At 46.6% G+C, this 17,501-nt stretch overlaps 1 protein-coding gene across 1 annotated transcript in view; it reads left to right on the forward strand.

Moving 5' to 3' along the window:
* The first annotated feature begins 420 nt into the window (after window positions 1-420).
* The window catches only part of Nr1i2 (nuclear receptor subfamily 1 group I member 2), a 35,519-nt gene continuing 18,438 nt past the window's right edge, over window positions 421-17,501 (forward strand). The window contains exons 1-2 of the mRNA XM_041673174.1: window positions 421-733; window positions 17,198-17,393. Coding sequence (XP_041529108.1) covers window positions 17,353-17,393 — 41 coding nt within the window. The 5' untranslated portion in view covers window positions 421-733; window positions 17,198-17,352. The remainder of the gene's footprint in view (window positions 734-17,197; window positions 17,394-17,501) is intronic.

Below are 17,501 nucleotides of genomic sequence, written 5' to 3' on the forward strand. Positions count from 1 at the left end.
CCAGTCTTCTAGGAGAGTCTGAGGAAAGAAGAAGCTCTCAGAACTTTCTCAACGGTCCAGTTCCCTGCTCCTAGATAGCGTTCTGCCCTGAGGTTGGAACTGCGAACTCCTACCTGTCTTGTAGCCCTTGCCTTTGTTTTCCTGCTCCTCGCCGCTTCTCACATTAATGTGCCAGTATCACAACTGCTGTCCCAGAAAGATAGCACGTTAGGAACTGTAGACTCCAAGACACCTCATCTCCAGCGACAAACACCCTCAGAGAGGCGGGCCCAGGCCCAGAATTAGGACAGACACTTAAAACACCCTTTCCTTTATATGTTTTATAGTGATGGAAACTATGAAAAAAAAGGAGGGTGTATAACAAGAGTAAATACGGTAATCTGGTCATGACTAGTTCAGGTGCTGGACTTGGGACTTAGGAGTGCCATCTGGGGCCTCTTGGGGTGAAATGTGGGCAAGAAAAACCGTAGCTCCTATGGCCGGGGACGCCATAGCCTAAGATTAGCCAAGAAGGAGGAGTGGAGACACTGGTCATTTTTCTAGCAAGAGGCTCACCCTCTCCGTGGGAGCTCGACCTTGGACCATAGGAAACACTACAGGCTTAAGGCGAGACCTCTGTGTGCGACCAGGCAGCCACTGCAGGTGTGCCAAGCTCCGAGCAGAGCCCTCATTCCTGATTCTTCAAAGTGGACCCCAAAGGAGAAATCCAACGAAAACAGTGGCCCCCAAGCAGGTACAATTTTGCTTTCTTTCTCTTTCTGGGAGTCAAGTGCCTCCTGTCTCTGTCCGGAAGGTTTATGGGAGCAGGGCTGAGGTCAGCGATGAGATATGGAGCAGGGTTCAACCTTGTATTTTCCTCTCCTCCTTGCTGGGTTAAATACAGCGCGAAGACAGTTGCTGGACGTGGAGCCAGGAGGCCCTTCTACCTGGCCTACGTTTGTGTTGCAGAGGAATTATCAAAAAAGAGAAGCCTTACTTCTGCAGGTGCTCTCGGGTGTTAGACGGCAGCCAAGCCCCTCTGTAACAGGATTGGAGTCCCTGTAGAAAATAGCACTGCTGAAGACTGTGGAGAACCAGGAACGATTAACCCTGACTCCTAGAGCTTGGCAGGTTAGCGTTGGTGGCGCCCACGGTGGAGGACGGCAGCAGGACAGTCACAAGGCCTCACATCCTCAACACCCACTGTGCCTACCTCTGTAAGGAGCCAGCACTTGCCCCCATGTCAGAATCGTCCCCATGTATGCTCAGCATCCTGAGGCCCCCTCTCTGCCCCACAGGGCAGCTAGAGATACTGCTGTGAGGCTCCCACACACCTAGGGCTTCTTAGGAGACACCTTCCCTCTGAGTTCCAAGTGTGGTGCTGGCCTTTCCCCAGGCTCAGCTGTTTTTCATTGCTGCTGGAAAGGTGAATGGCCACCACCCAGATGAAAGGTGGCTGGACTATCTACACTGAGATAAATGTTTGGTCTCTAATATGATGTGGCCAGAGTCTAAATTATTCTGAGCAAGGCCTCTAAGTCTGTGGCTTACCCAGTTGGCAACAGGAAGACTATTTATTATACTAAGTACTTGCTTAAAAATGCTTCAGTTACCTGGTGAACTTAATCTAAACTGGCATCACCATATTATAACTCATAGGCCAAATCTGGCCCGTCAACTGGTTTTTTTTTTTTTTTTTTGGTTTTTCGAGATAGGGTTTCTCTGTGGCTTTGGAGCCTGTCCTGAAACTAGCTCTTGTAGACCAGGCTGGTCTCGAACTCACAGAGATCCGCCTGCCTCTGCCTCCCGAGTGCTGGGATTAAAGGCGTGCGCCACCACCGCCCGGCCCGTCAGCTGGTTTTTATCAATAAAGTTTTATTAGGACACAATGTCATGTGGCCGCTTTTGCCCTAGAACAGCAGAAGCAAGTGGCCTTCACAGAAAACACTTGCCAACTGGTCTAAAGGCAATCAACGTGATGCTAAATGATTGTGAAATAAACATAGACCGCCGCAAAACCAGTTAGGCAGTTTCTGTAGGGGGTCAGTGTTTACATTGCCAGGTCATTAATGATCACAGGCTCCTCGTAGAATGAAAAAGCGGTGTAAATTCAGCTAAGTGACTTCACCCATGCCCATTCTGCCAATCCTAATCCTCGGCTCCCACCAAAGCAACTGGCATGATGTGTTTATGCCAGACCACGATTCTGGCATTCATGTTCATATACATAAATAGAATACACATAAGTCTAACAAACAGAATCGTTGTTCTGTTATCTTCATTCTGTGTCTCCACTACACGTGATATAGAGACTTCCCATGTCCACATTAAACCCGGTCTCATTTATCTTAAGTGCTTTGAGATATTTCAGCGTATATTTTAAATTTTTTTATTACCTGCATGCATGTGTGCGCATGCATACGTGCCACGGCATGCACGTGGGAGGTCAGGGGACCACTTGCAGGAGTCAGCTCTCTCCTTCCACTCCGTGGGTTCCAGGGAAGGAGCTCATGTCTTTGGGCTTGATGGCAAACCCTGTCTCCCTGAATATGTTCGTGACTGGTTCCTCCAGCCCTCCTGCTGCCCCCCTCTGCAAAGATTCCAAGCCTCGGAGGCAGAGGTGTGATAAGCTCTTCCTTTAGAGCTGAACACGCCACTGTCTTACTATCTGTATGCTGACCAGTTGAGCCTAGTAATCAAAAACTGCAAGAAAGGAGCTTCTCTGACAAAGGTCGGAACATACACTAATCCGTGCACTCAGGGTGTAGTTTAATACTATGTTTATTTAGCAGAGTACTAACCTTGGGTTCGCCTCCAGAGTCTATGTCCTAGACAGCCATGGGGTCTTGGTGCAGTTAATTGTACCTGGTATGAATTCTACTTTGTGAAGTGGACATTAAACCCAACAGAAAGCTGTCACTTACTCCTGTAACATTCCCGCCATGAATGCGCCAAGGAGCAGATAGCGCCAGGTCAGTCTTGCAGGGTTCGGTTGCAGGGGAGGACGGTGGATGACTTTTCTCCCCTGGTTGTATGCGTTGAACCTCTCATTACTATTAAAGCTAGTCAATGGCGATGAAGTTTCCAGGTCAGGACCAGCCTGATTTCTCCATGTCTCAGGACCCAAGTGTGAAGGGTCTGCATCAATAGTATTGTCATGGAGGTCTGGAGGGAAACCAAGAGCAATGACAGCAACCTGCCATGTTTGGGCGGGGTCTGTGAAGCTACACTGACAGCTTGAGGAGAGGTAGCCCATACCAGCTCCAGACTTCTTTATTTTATAGCCTCTGGTGTCTGGGGAAGGCATTGCCTTTTCCCTTCTCCTATTACAGGCTTGCTCCATTTAAACTCCTTTAACATATGCGTATATTTCAGGAAGCTTCCATAGCATTTGGTTGCATGTGACTTTTTCAAAGGTCTTTAGTGTCAGTTATCCCTCCTCTACTCTGCCTTCCCATCTTCCGCCCCATTTAACCCTTCCTTTTCCATTACTCCTACTTCTTCTTTACACCACCTTGTTCTAACCCTCCCTTGAAACCCTTCCTCCATGCCCCCTTACTAATTCTCCGCCTCCTATGGATACTCCCGCTTAAACACACACATCTAAAGAGTCAAAGCCAGCATCCTCAGAGGAGAAAGAAAATGTGACATTTGTCTTTCTGGGTCTGAGTTACCCTCACTCAGAATGACTATTTCTAGCTCCATCCATTTACCTACAAAGTTCGTTTTTCTTTACAGCTCACTAATATCTCATTGTTTATTATACATTTTCTTCTCATCAGCTGATAGATGTCTAAGCCATTTCTATGTCCTAGTCATTGTGAATAGAGTAGCAATGGGTATAGATTTTAACTTCCCTGATTATAAGGTGAATATGGGCATTTTTAAAAATTTTAATTTATGGTCATGTGTCTGTTCCTGAAAGTCCATACATGCACAGAGGTCAGAAGTATTGGGTGCCCTGGAACTGGGGTACAGGTGCTTGTGAGCTGCCATCTGGTGGGAACCACACTCTGATCTTTTGTAGGAGCAGTAAGTGTTCTTATTTTCTGAGGCATCTCTCCAGAATTTATATAATTCTGAGCCATAGTGTTTCTTTTTTATTTTGTTCTTTATTTTTAATTATTTTCTCAAGACAGGGTTTCTCTGTGTAGCCCAAGCTGTCCTGGAACTTACTCTGTAGACTGGGCTGGCCTCACACTCAGAGATCTACCTGCCTCTGTCTTCAGTTCTGGGATTATATATATATGCCACTACCAATCAGCCTGTTTTTCTTTTCCTCAAATTGTCTTTTCATGTCCTTAGCTCGTTTTTTTTTTTTTTGTTCAGTTTTTGAGATAGGGTCTTATGTAACATAGGCTGGCCTCAAATTTGCTGGAGCTAGGGCTAGCCTTGAACTCCTGACCCTCCTCCCACCACCTCCTAAATGCTGGCATCACAGGTCTGTGGCTCCATGCCCAGCCTTTGCTCTTCTTGTATTGAGTCTTCTTCCTCATCGGAAGGAGCCTGTTGCTTAGACTTGGAGCTAATGCTTTAGTCCAGAGTTGTGAGTTTCCTGAGTAACTTGTTCAGTTTGTGGTATCCTCCTGCCCACAGTGCAGTGACCTGACACAGGGGAATTGGCTTTCTGACCTCTGTCTTTCTCTGGGAGGATTGTTGTCAGCCTTCAGGATTATGAAGGTATTTTAGCAAACTTTTCGTATCATTTGAAAATAGATTTGTAGTTCGCATGGACTATATTTCAGTGGATTATTCTGGTGCCTTCATTTGATGGTCATCTGTCCCTGATTGAAGCATTACCTTTGTCACATAGTATGATGTTTTGTCTTCCTATAAACCCTCCCCCTGAGCCCATTCCACTATGGATTTCATATTTTTTAATTTTTCTCCTGGAGACCTATTTTATTTCAGCTATTTTATTTGGTTACTGTATTGAACTCTCTTAATCTAGACAGATTCTATTAATTCTTAATCTAGATTAAGATTCTCTTAATCTAGGAATCTAGAGATTCCTTTGGAATTTCTAGATAGCCGGCCATATTTTCTATGTACAGTAAGAGTCATGTTCTGTTATTTCTTATACAGTTTAATTTTTCCTTACCGCTTTTTGATGACCTTTGTGCATAAAATGAGCAATAGTCAGGACAGAGAGTAGCCTTGGGTTGATGCAGTCAACCAAATGGTCTTTACACCGTACTTCTTTGTTCAGTTTTTGAGATTCATTTTTATTTTATTTCTACAGTCGTCTTGCCTGCATGTATGTCTGTGCACCACGAGTGTGCTTGGTGGCTGTGGAGGCAGAAGAAGGTATTAAATTCCCTTGAACTGGAATTGCAGATTGTTGTGAGCTGCTATGTGGCTTCTAGGAATCAAACCCGGGTCCCCTGGAAGAGCAGCCAGTCCTCTTAACTGCTGAGCCATCTTTCCTGTCCCCGGCAGATGATAATTCTAAGGAATGTCGAACATGGAAATGTAATATTCTTGCCATGCTCCTAACTTGAATTCCATATTGTAAATTCCTTTCTCCTGGAATCTTCTCTGTTGGACTCCTTGAAGTTGTGGCTGACTCCACTTCCCTCTAGGGGATTTCAGTACCGACTCGGACCCCTATTAGCTAGGGAGCTACTGACCACACGGGAGGTATAAACTGGAACTCAGGTCATTTTGATTACGGTCTTGTCGGGAATTCTCAAATTCCTTTTCTACCCCGCTTGGAACCACAGCAGGAAAGGCCATGAGCTGCTGTGTTGGCCCCTGTGGCGTCACACCGAGGCATTAACCCTGAGGATACCCTGGCTCATGCGGAAGGTCATGACCTGACCCATCAGGCCTCCGGTGTTCCTGTATCACCCCTGGCTCCAGGTCTGGAGGCAATAACCCTATCTGATGGCACTGGTGATAAAAACCTGCACTTTCAGTTTAATGAGGAGCTTGTTTGTGTATAAAGGCCTGGGGGGGGGGGGGGCTGGAGAGCTGGCTCAGCGGTTAAGAGCACTACTTGTTCTTTCAAAGGTCCTGAGTTCAATTCCCAGCAACCATATGCTGGCTCACAACCATCTGTAGTGAGAGCTGGTGCCCTCTTCTGGCCTGCAGACACATGTGTAGGCAGAACACTGTATATATAATTAATAAATCTCTGGGAAGTACCCTCCGTTGAGCGCATGAAATTCTTGTCTATTCATCCTGGTTAACTGAGAATTTTGAAATCCCGAGTGGGTGTCACGTCCTAGAGATGACTTTTATCCTCTTAGTCTCTCTGTCTTCTTTGTGAAGAGGAGAAAAGAGACAAGATCTCCTCACCCCTCCTCCTGAGTTCAGAGTCGGGACACTTCTATATCGCCAAGTTCCTGAGAGAATAGTGCAGATGCCTATGAGTTCACACACATGTTCCACAGACAGAAAGCAGCCCTCTCAATGCCGTGGCTCGGAGCTCTTCTTAAAGAATAATTCTAAGAAACAGAGTGTAGTAACAAGGACTTCCCTGGAAGCCATACTTGGAAAGGCAGGAGTGGGTGGCGGCAGGGGCTGGGGGAGGGGGTGGAGGCAGGAGCAGGGGGAGGGGGTGGCGGCAGGGGTAGGGGGTGGCGGCGGGGCAGGGGTAGGGGATGGCGGCAGGGGTAGGGGTAGGGGGTAGAGGCAGGGTAGGGGATGGCAGCAGGGGTAGGGGTAGGGGGTTTGAAGCAGGGGTAAAGGGTGGAGGCAGGGGTAGGGGTGGAGCTGGGGGAGGGAGTAGAGGCATGGGTAGGGGTGGGGGTGGCTGCAGGGGTAGGGAGTGGCGGCAGAGGTATGGGGTGCCTGGAGTTTGAGGCTACCGTGAGCTAATGGATAGACCCTGTCTTAGATGAAAAAGGGTTTAAAAACGAAGACTCAGCATTGTTAAAAGCGCTGCCAAGAGGGCTGAGCTGTGTCAGGTTTGCAAATTGGGTGAACTAAGAGGAGGAGTAGTGGGCCCTCAGAACCTATAGGCCCTGCCGGTGTCTCTGAGCTGAAGAAGTTTGTACAGTGTGTCTGTGTATGTGTGTAGTTGTGTGTGTATGTGTATGTCTCTGTGTGTTCATGTATGTGTATCTCTGTGTGTGTGTGTGTGTGTGTGTGTGTATGTGCGTGCTTGTGCTTGTGCATGTGTGTGTGTATCTATGTGTGCTGGGTGTGTGCCTGTGTGTGTATGTGTGTGTAAGTCTGTGTAGGTATGCATATGCTTGTCTGTGTGTGTATGTACATGTCTGTGTGTGCATGTGTGTGTCTGTGTGTGTGCATGTGTGTTTATGTCTTTGTGTATATGCATATGTGTGTGTCTGTGCATGTCTCTGTGTGTGCATGCATGTGTGTCTGCATGTGTGCCTGTGTATGTGTTTGTGTGTATGTGTGCTTGAGCATATATATGTATTTGCATATATCTCTGTGTGTATGTATATGTTTGAGCTTGTGCATGTGCGTGTGTGTGGTTCATTCTGTGCAGGAGGAAGAAGGAAGTGGGGGGAAACCTTGGCTCTCTGTCATTCCCTGTCCTGGTTTTAATGAGCAGAAAAGGGCAGCATCTTCCTGGGTCACAACTGCCTTTGGCTCTACAGGCTTCAATACTTTGGGGAGAAATGTTCAGATGGTCTTCATTTTCATCGTGGACAGACTCCCTCAGTTAGATGGCTTATCCCAAGGTGGGTGGAGGCAGAAATGGCCCAACAGCCAGTAGGCCCTTCAGAGGGGAGACCCTTGACTTCCTGAGAAAGAGCAGAAATCCAGGGAAGGAATGCATCAGCCCAGTGCTTGCTGGGGCCATGCTGATCTGGACTCCGCCCCAGAGCCACCCCAGGGGTGGGTGCAGGCCCTGGGAGGTGAATGAGACCTCCTTTGCACATGGGACCTTCCACATGGTCTGTTTGGAGGAGCTGGGAAAAACACCCCACTTCCTAGATCCTGTTCACCTACCCATCACACACATCTCTTACACTCCCAGGGCACACAGAGAATAGTGTCCCTCTGGTCCACGAGACAGAAGCAAATCCAAACCCATGGGTGTGCAAACTAACTCCCAGTCTCTCTGAGTCCTGCACACGGAGTCAAAGCATGAAACCATGGGTGTTGTGCACTACACATGCCCACGAAAGATAGGCACCATATCAGAGTTCACTGTGTCCTCTTAGGTCCTGGACAGGGGTACGGGGTGTACTTGTACTGACAGCCGTGCCAGCTTTCCCCTCCATCCAGGCAGAGTCAAACCCTCTGACCTCTTACGTTTGTTGACTCATATCTGGGAAGCACACAGGCTAACTTCTATTGATAGCAACTGAGTTCTGAAAGACTTGGGGTTTCTATCTAAATGATCTCTGGAGGTCACCTCCATGGCAGGGATAGTGTGTGTGTGTGTGTGTGTGTGTGTGTGTGTGTGTGTGTAGGGGTGTTTACAATACTTAAACCATTTCAAAACAATTTTATCTCCATGGATTTTGTGGCAGTCTATCCATTTATAGTCCAGAGTACTCGGGTAAAGGGGACGGGTGTGGGTCCAGCCACTTACAGCCGTCATTAAACCAGACACATCTCAGCCCTCAGTTTCCCTCATTCCTTGCTCCGCTCATCTGGGCATAAATCCCACTCTGTGCACTTCATAGGCATCTCTACATGCAGTCGTGATTTTGAAATCATTTTGTAAACAGCAGCAGCCTGTGTAAATGTTAGTTAATACATTTACCAATCTTCTCCCTTTGTTGGACCAAGTTGGTAGTTAATGGTAGCTCTGCAAGCCATGCTTTCCAACTTCTGTCTTCTAAGATTTCCCATTGCTTTTTCTTTCCTTTGCACCTGGCACCATTCTGTCATGTATACAAGTGTGCGTCCGTGCATCTGGTATCTCCAATTGTTTCTGTCATAAGATCTTGGTTCCTTCGCCAATCGCCTTCGCCTTCAATGAGACTGTTATTTCACCCTCGAATTGTGCGCTCTCCTTCATCAAATCCCAGTGACCTGGTCTTGAAGTTTTCAGCCATGACTCATTGGGAGCCCAGGGTATCTGTGCAGCCTCCTCGGGTGAAGGGACGGTCTCCTTGTACTCTGGCTTTAAGTACTAGCTATCAAGTGAGTTTGTCTACTGAAAGATGTTTTATCAGAGGGGTCACCTCCATCACATCCTTTTTGTGCACTGCTGATTTGGGGTTCTGTTAGCTGGATTTTTTTTTTTTTTTTTTTTGGTTTTTCGAGATAGGGTTTCTCTGTGGCTTTGGAGCCTGTCCTGGAACTAGCTCTTGTAGACCAGGCTGGTCTCGAACTCACAGAGATCCGCCTACCTCTGCCTCCCGAGTGCTGGGATTAAACCATCGCCCGGCTAGTATTAGCTGGATTTCTGAGGTCCTTCTTTTTCTCCCGGAATGGCAGGCAGGCTAGCACTGTCAGTATCACAGGGAGCCTGTCAGAGCCCAGAGCCTAGACCCGAGCCAGATGAGAAGCTCCCAGGTGACTTGAGTGTCCTTTAGAACTAGAAGAGCATACCCCGGGAGTCAACCCAGCTCCGGGTTACTATAAACAGTGGGGGCAAGGAAACAGTTGTAAGAGGGAAGGTGGAAAATCTCAGGAGAGGCTGCAGCGTCACAGGGTTCCTGGCACAGTTCATGCCGCTCAGATGCAGCAGGCTGGCTGGAGCCAGCTGCCTGTGGGTCCCACATTCCCTGCACTTAAAGTTCAACTGCTCATTCCCCCTGGCGGCTTCCCTGCCTCCTGGCCTCCCTGTCCTGTCTTTTTCTACCCTGGTCTGGCCGACTCCATGCACAAGGCAGGGTACTTAATCCAGATTAATAGCTAGATTTTTGTCTTGTAAAAGTCTTTAAATGTTTGATCAACATTTGTTTTGGCTTTTTTTTTTTACATTTTGCACAGGATTAAATACTCATACATTTTTATTATATAATATTTTTTTAGCAGTGCTATTTGAATTCGGGGTCTCATCCATGGTAGGCAAGCAGTCTACACAGAACCATATCCTCAGCCACTTAACTTTTTTTTTTATTAAATTTTGTTCTTTGACCATTTCATATGTGCATATAATATATTCTGACTGCTCTCTCCCCCAACCTCTCTTGTTTATTCCTGTTCTCAACAACCCCCTCCCTCACCCCTGGGGTCCTTTCCCAGACCCATGTCTTCTGGGTTTTGCTTTCTGGCACATTTGGTTTAATAGGGCTATCCTATTCAGCCATGAGACTGGAACTATCCACTGGAGCCTGGTAGAGTCGTCAGGGTCCACAAACGGAGGGCAATGACGGCCCTTCTCCCAGTATCTGCCCTTAATTGTTTTTTAAGTGTGTGGTTTAGTAATGATAAGAATATTGACATTGTTGTGCAAGACATACAGACCTCCTTCATTCTATGATGCTGAATCTTGGACCCATTAAGCACCTCCCATTTCCTTCTAGTTGCCTTCTGTTTCTTTGGGTTTGGCCATGTGCGCATCTCATTTAAAGGAAACCACACATGATCTGTTTTGCAGTTGGTGTATTTCATGTAGCATACTGTCTGCAAGGCTTGTACACTGTAGCATTTTATAACGTTTATTTCCTTTAAGTCTCAGCTAGTATTTCATCATTTTGCTGATCCATTCTTCTAGGGGATTAATTATTTGTTTCCCGAGCAGTGCTAAGGGTGTAACCCAGGGCCTTGCACACGCTAGGCAAGGGCTCTGCCGCTAAGCCACATCCACCTCGTCCTTCATCTGGTGATGAACATGAGTTGCTTCCACCTTTTAGCTCCGCTGAATAAAGCTACTGTGTTCAAAGGTATAGAAACATCTCTTCAAGACTCCAATTTCCATTGTTTTTTTTTTTTTTTTTTTTTTTTACATAGACCTGGAAGTGGTTGTGGATAACATAGCAATTCTGCTATTCATTTTTTAAGAACTGTGGTACCATTTTTATAGTGGCTGTGCCATTTTACATCCCAGCAGCAGAACACAGGGACCCTGGTCTCTCCAGACCGTTGCCAGTGCCTTTCGTTGGTTCATTTGGACATGGCTGCCGTCCTCATGAAAGTGAGGCCGTACCTCATTGTGGTTTTGATTTGCATAATAATTAGTTCTGTGCGATTTCCAGCAACTTGGAGGCCGTGATTAAGCAGTCAGGTCGCAGTCCCCTCACGTCTGCAAATGGCTCTAGGTCACACATTATTCTGTTGTTCTGTCTTCTGCTTGCAGTAGGTTGTCCTCTTGGAAGCTGGCTGGAGCAACCCTGTGTGACCGCAGATCAGCCCCACCACGTACCATAGAGCTTAGTGTCTTACGTCTTCACTCGGCACAATGTCAGCTCTGTCGGAGAAAAACAGCTGACCAGTTCTTTTTTATTTTTTATTAGTTTCCCCCAACATTTCATTTAATGGCTTTGTGGATGGCAACACGGAGGTACAGCCAAAGCGGTCAGCCCTTTCGTGAGGCACTGTCTCCACGGTGTCTGATGTCTAGACTCGGTAGGACGGCAGCTGAAAGAGTCAGTGGGTCACTTGTCCCTAGAGGACAATCCTACCATTCTTTTGTCTTTCCCTAGTCCTTGTCCTTAGAAGAGGTCAGCTGATGGGCCCCTTCTCCTGTGCCCCCTGTTTCTGTCCTGCTTTTTCTTCCTGAGTTTGCTCTCTCTGTACTCGTGGGAAGTGTGAGGGACCCCAGTCCTTGCAGGAAGGTAGGGATCAGGAGCGACAGAACAGGGTCCCCCGTGGGGACTTCCTTTGCAGAATCCTCCCTGTCCTCAACTTCTGGATGGCGTACCTTCCTTGAATCAAGTTCCTCCCCCATGTTGAATGCCAGCAGCTTTAGCACTGACCCTTTCTTTATCGCTGCTCTTTCTGCGACTAAACCCCAGAAAGTTTCTCTGATTTTAGGGTTCCTATGATCAGATTAAACAAGACGAAACAACCCCCACCCCTGCCTCCTGGTCTCTAGGCTCCTCACGTCTGCATAGACCCTTTGGCTGTACTAGGAAACACATTCACAGTCCCGAGGTTGGGACGCATGTCTTCGGGGGACCACTATGAGTTTATCTACAAGGCACAATCAGACTAGTACACTACATGATTAATTTAAGTGTTATGTTATTTTTCAGGGTTTTGCGATGTTTGATTCGTTTTTCCTAATACTTGTAATTTCTTATCATTTCTTTTTTTCATTTTTTTCCCTCATAAATACATATTCCCTTTGGTACCTATATTTGTACCTGTAATCTCCCATTCCTTTTTCATTTTACTGGTTTATTTATGTTTTTTCATTGTTGTTTTGGTTTGGTTTTCGATACAGAGGCCAAGAGAGGGCTTATCTCAAGGTTCGTGGAATTCTCAATGTAAGCTAGAGTAGCCTCCATCCCATAATCTCAACTGCCGCAGCATCCTGTGCACTGCTAAAATTACAGTATTGAGCGTCAAGTCAGCTTGGTATTGTTTTCCTTGGGCAGGGTTCCTCACAAGGTGTCAGCTGCATATAAACCGACTGAGGACCCATTAGCTAAACTGAGCACCCAATGAATTTCACCCCCCACATACCACTGACTCATAGCTAAACTGAGCACCCAATGAATTTCACCCCCCACATACCACTGACTCAGAAGTTGGCTTGTGGCTGGGGTGGTCAGCAAGGGACCTGGGAAAGAGTAAGAAGCAGCAAACGTCCTTGGTGACCCTCCTTTATGTGTGATCCCAGAGGACCCCTGGGCAGACAGGCTGCCAGCCTTCCCAGGCCTGGAGGTGGGAGCAGGGTAGAGTGCTCACTGAGAAGGCCCTAAGGATTATGCTATTAGCATAGTTTTGGCAGGGGCCATGATTTGTGCTGACCGCCCAAACTGCAACTTGTGGCCATTTTTCTGATTCTTCCCAGGCCTCTGCACCAACGGGCTGTCTCTCAGACTTGCTTCGTGCTATCTTGAGGAATCCATCTATCATCTTGATTTCTCTTGGATCCCAGGTGGTCTTGATTGGCCTCTCACTCTGTAGACCAGGCTGGTCTCGAACTCTCAGAGATCTGCCTGTCTCTGCCTCTGGTGGTGGGATTAAAGGTGTGTGTCACTAGGTTGCCATCATCTCTTAACACTGTCTCCCCAGTGCTATTGTCTAACCTCCAGGAGCTCAAGGCCTTAAACTTTCATTCTGTTCCTTGACTCTTTCTAGTTCACAATCCTGGGTTTTACCCCCTTAGTGTGTTCTCTGTCTCTACCGTACTGGGTGACCAGCATCCTCTCCATCACCCATTCCTTGTCTAGGATTTCAGCCTTCCTCTGCTAACAGGAGTTTGCTATTCACCCTATCTCTCTGATACAAACTTCTCAACCTTATCTAAACATCTCATTCTTTTTTGCTCCAAAGACCCCTACTTCCCATGGCTGTCTGGGATCCCTGCCTTTGTGCATACAGACATTAGAAGCATGGGTCACCTTTGTTCTCCAACACTTTCAAATATTTAGCTCCAAAGGTTACTAGTGGAGCTCCCTCCCCACCCTTCCGCTTTCCCGGGACTCAAAGTCTCTTCCAATATCTTCCCTCTGTCCTTCTGCAGGGACAAGTTCTCTCTCTCCCTCCCCCTCCCTCCCTCCCTCCCTCCCTCCCTCCCTCCCTCCCCCCCCCTCTTTCACACACACACACACACACACACACACACACACACACACACACACTATCCTGAACTACAGAGTCATCTGCGATCATTTAAGCATTCACACAGATGTGCTGTTCGCTGTAGCATAATCTCTGTGGGTCAGCATACTTCAGGTCTATGGAACTGAATCAGGCAGGGTCTCTGCTGGCCCAGAGATGAATCTGAAGTTCCTCTGTGGCTTCTTTCCCAAAACCAAGAATAGTAGCCTGCCAGAATCCCTGTGCTGAGCTTCTATCTAACCCATTGTCCCTCTCTGTTGATCATGGCCCTCAGGAACTTTATTTTTAAGCCCCCAAGGTGGCTTCTGTCTTCTTTTCTTCTCTCTCTCTCTCTCTCACCTGAGTTCTCTCAAGCCTCGCCCCACGTTCACCGGGGTGTCAATACTTCCAACCCCTCTCCTCTCCTCTCACTCCTGGAGAGTTTCTTTGTAAGCAGTTATTTAACTCCTATTAAGCCTAGCCCTCTGCCCTATGGTCTCCTTAAAATTAACCACGCCTTTTCTTCTCCTCAAATTCAAGCATATCTCGACTGAGGAGCAAGCTCAGCTTTTGAGTGACGTGTGTGCAAACAGTCTCTTTGTTCTCATGCCCAAAGTCTTGCCTGACTCTGCCGACAGCCTCTGTTTTATCTTGTGGAAACTGAGCCCCAATAGGCCCATGGGAGCAGTGGGCAGTCTAGCAGCCATTGGCAGGCAGGGCTCTCTTGATCTCCAGCCTCAGGGAGCTAAAAACAAAGTCCTCTGACTGGAGGAGAATGTCGGGTCCCATTTTTATTCTCTGAGCATTTGCATTCCTATGGGGCATCAGCAGTTCACAGGCCTGAAGGCCAGGCTCAGTGTCACCTATACTGGTTACAATCCTGGGGGTTGTGGGGTATTTCTTCCTGGTTTTAACCTGTATTGTTTTAACAATGCTCTCGAGTGGGCTTTCGCGAGTTCATTCCTCTCCCACATAGGAGTTGGCTCTGCATTAAGTAAGACCTGTCGCCTATGTTGAATACATTTTTGTGGATAAAGGTGGATAGTGTCAGATAAGGGTTTATATTCATTTTTCTCATGTGTGAAATTTCGGTTTTCCCAGTGCCATTTTGAAAGGCTATTCTGCCGGGCGGTGGTGGTGCACGCCTTTAATCCCAGCACTCGGGAGGCAGAGACAGGCGGATCTCTGTGAGTTCGAGGGCAGCCTGGTCTACAAGAGCTAGTTCCAGGACAGGCTCCAAAGCTACAGAGAAACCCTGTCTACGGCTCTTCATTCCTCCGTTGAGCTGCCTCGTATATCCACCTGACCCTGATGAGAACAGAAAGGGTTCGCATCACTAACCGCAGTTCTGATGTACCACACGCTACGCTATTTATGCCAATATCGGTGTTTGAGGAATGGGGCTTTGTGAACGTTTTTATCATTTAAAGAAGTGTAATTTTAAATGTGTTTTCTAAATCATTATTTTGATAGTTCTGGGCATTAATACTGGATACTAACAGAGTACAATTTTCCATTCAATTTTTCTCAACTTTACCTTTTTTGTTCAATCTATTTATTTTGTCATTTATCATTGTTTCTTAAATTTTTCTTATTTCAATATTTGGACCAGTGTAGGCTTTATTTATTTATTTATTTATTTTTTATTTTTTGGTTTTTCGAGACAGGGTTTCTCTGTAGTTTTTGGTGCCTGTCCTGGAACTAGCTCTTGTAGACCAGGCTGGTCTCGAACTTACAGAGATCCGCCTGCCTCTGCCTCCGGAGTGCTGGGATTAAAGGCGTGCGCCACCACCGCCCGGCTAGGCTTGATTTTTTTAAAAAAATATTTTTTACTTAAAAGTCTGTTTCAAATAATATATTTGATCATGTTTTCCCCATCCCCCAACTCCTCCCAGATCCCACCTCCCCACATACCCAAATTTATATTCTTCTCTCTCAAAAAACAAAAATACAAAAGTCAAAGCAAACAAACAAAAAACAAAACAATAAGACAAAACCAAAACAAGATGAAACAAACCAACATTGCTTGCGTTTTTAAAATGTATTTGAGTGTTATTATCTGCATGTATGTTCTACGCTACATGCCTGATACCTGCATTATCAAAGTAGGGCTTGAGAGCCTCCTCTAGAGCTAGTTCCAGTTCCAGGATGGATTCCAAAGCTGCAGAGAAACCCTGCCTCAAAAAGGAAAAAAAAGAAGAACAAAGAAAGAAAAGAAAAAAAGAACTTTATTTTGTGTGTAAAACGGTTTCTTTAAAAAAAAGAAAAAGGTGTTGGCCTCTCGTGTCTTTCAACACACCGTTTTAGTTTTGTGTATGTCACACTACCTATGATGTAAGGAGTTTCTTTTCTGGTCCGTCTTTTGTTCTGGAGGCCTTACACCTGGACAGGCATCTCTCTCCAGAGATTTGGTTAATTTTTTTTCTGTGGTTTTATTGAACATATTTTCTCTGCATTTGACATGGAATTCTTCTCTGCCCATAATTCAGAAGTTTGGTCTTTTCATGGTGTCCCCAAATCTTGTCTGCACCATTCATGCACTGTATTTTCTTTTTAATGTACATTGGTGTTCTGCCTGCATGCGTGTCTGTGTGAGGATGTCAGATCCCCTGGAACTGGAATTACAGATAGCTGTGAGCTGCCACGTGGGTGCTGGGAATTGAACCCAGGTCCTTTGGAAGAGCAGCCACTGCTCTCAACTGCTGAGCTGTCTCTCCAGCCCCTGGGTTTTGCTTTTTAAATTGTTTACTATCTCTGGTGATCCAGTTCCTGTCCCTGGGGCTCTTACTCCCCCACGATCTCGTCTATTGTTGAGACTTTCTGTTAAGCTTTTATTTAACTCATTCGATTTTCCATACCAAGCTTTATTTCATCTTGATTTTCTTTACTGTTTCTAACTATTTGCTGGATTCTGGTTTCATACCCTGCGATTCTTCACTTCTTCATCTACTTGTGTTCTCTTGAATTTATTGAGGAATTTATTCCTGGACTCTTTAATTTCATTCTGGTGTCTCTGAATTCCTTCAAAATATTTACAGCTGTTCTTTTATGTTCCTTGTCTGGAATTTTGTCTAAATTGTTTTATTGAAGTTCCTTTCTATTCCTTTGGAGGAGACAGTATATCTTGGGTTTTATTATTGCCTAGGGTTTTACAATTCAAGTTATGCAACCTTCACTTTGTGACTTTTCGTGTCTGCCTACATTTTGTGTTTGAGTCTGCTTGATGTTAACCCTTGATTGGTAGTTTAATTTTGGGGTCGTTTGGTGTTCTTTGGTGGGGGTGGGGTCCAGATTGGATAGGGGAAAGTGTGGCCTTAAAACCCCACAAGTGGTATCCGGTGGGGTGAGTCCCACTCAGGTCCTGATGCTCTGGGAACAGGCTCCATGTGGGTTCTGAAGCGTTTGTAGTTAAGATGCTGGAAGGAGGGAGATGTGGTTCTAATCTCATTAGAACAAAGTCTCATTCAGGTCCCAAGATACAGGGCAATGTGTTTTATGTGGGTCCTGAAGGGCTAGAGGTTCTAGAGATGGGATGAGGAAGAGGGAACTACTGGCCTGAGATGCTGGGAGTCAGGATGACTAAGGAAGGGAGAAGGAGCCTCTAACCCAGGGTGTGAACTCTGCGCAGATCCTACAATGTGGAGAACAAGCCCCATCCTTCGGAGCTGGGAGTAAGATGCTGGCGGAAGGAGACATGACCTCTCATCTGCAAATTGGACTCTACTGCGGTCGTCTGGAGATACTGGAAAACGGACTCCACGTCCGTCCTGACAGACCGAGGCTATGTCCATCCTCAGAGACCAAGGCTATGATGCCAGAGGAAGGTGATGTGGGCTCTAACCTGGCGAGCTAGCTCCAGTGATGTCCGCGCGGAGCCGGGGAGGGAGTGCCACACCCCTCCTGAAGTGCTGGGGGGCGGGGATAGGGTAAAC

This window comes from Microtus oregoni, unplaced genomic scaffold, assembly GCF_018167655.1.
Source record: "Microtus oregoni isolate MIOR12 unplaced genomic scaffold, Mior012 000023F_ref0000262, whole genome shotgun sequence".
Classification (NCBI taxonomy): Eukaryota; Metazoa; Chordata; class Mammalia; order Rodentia; family Cricetidae; genus Microtus; species Microtus oregoni.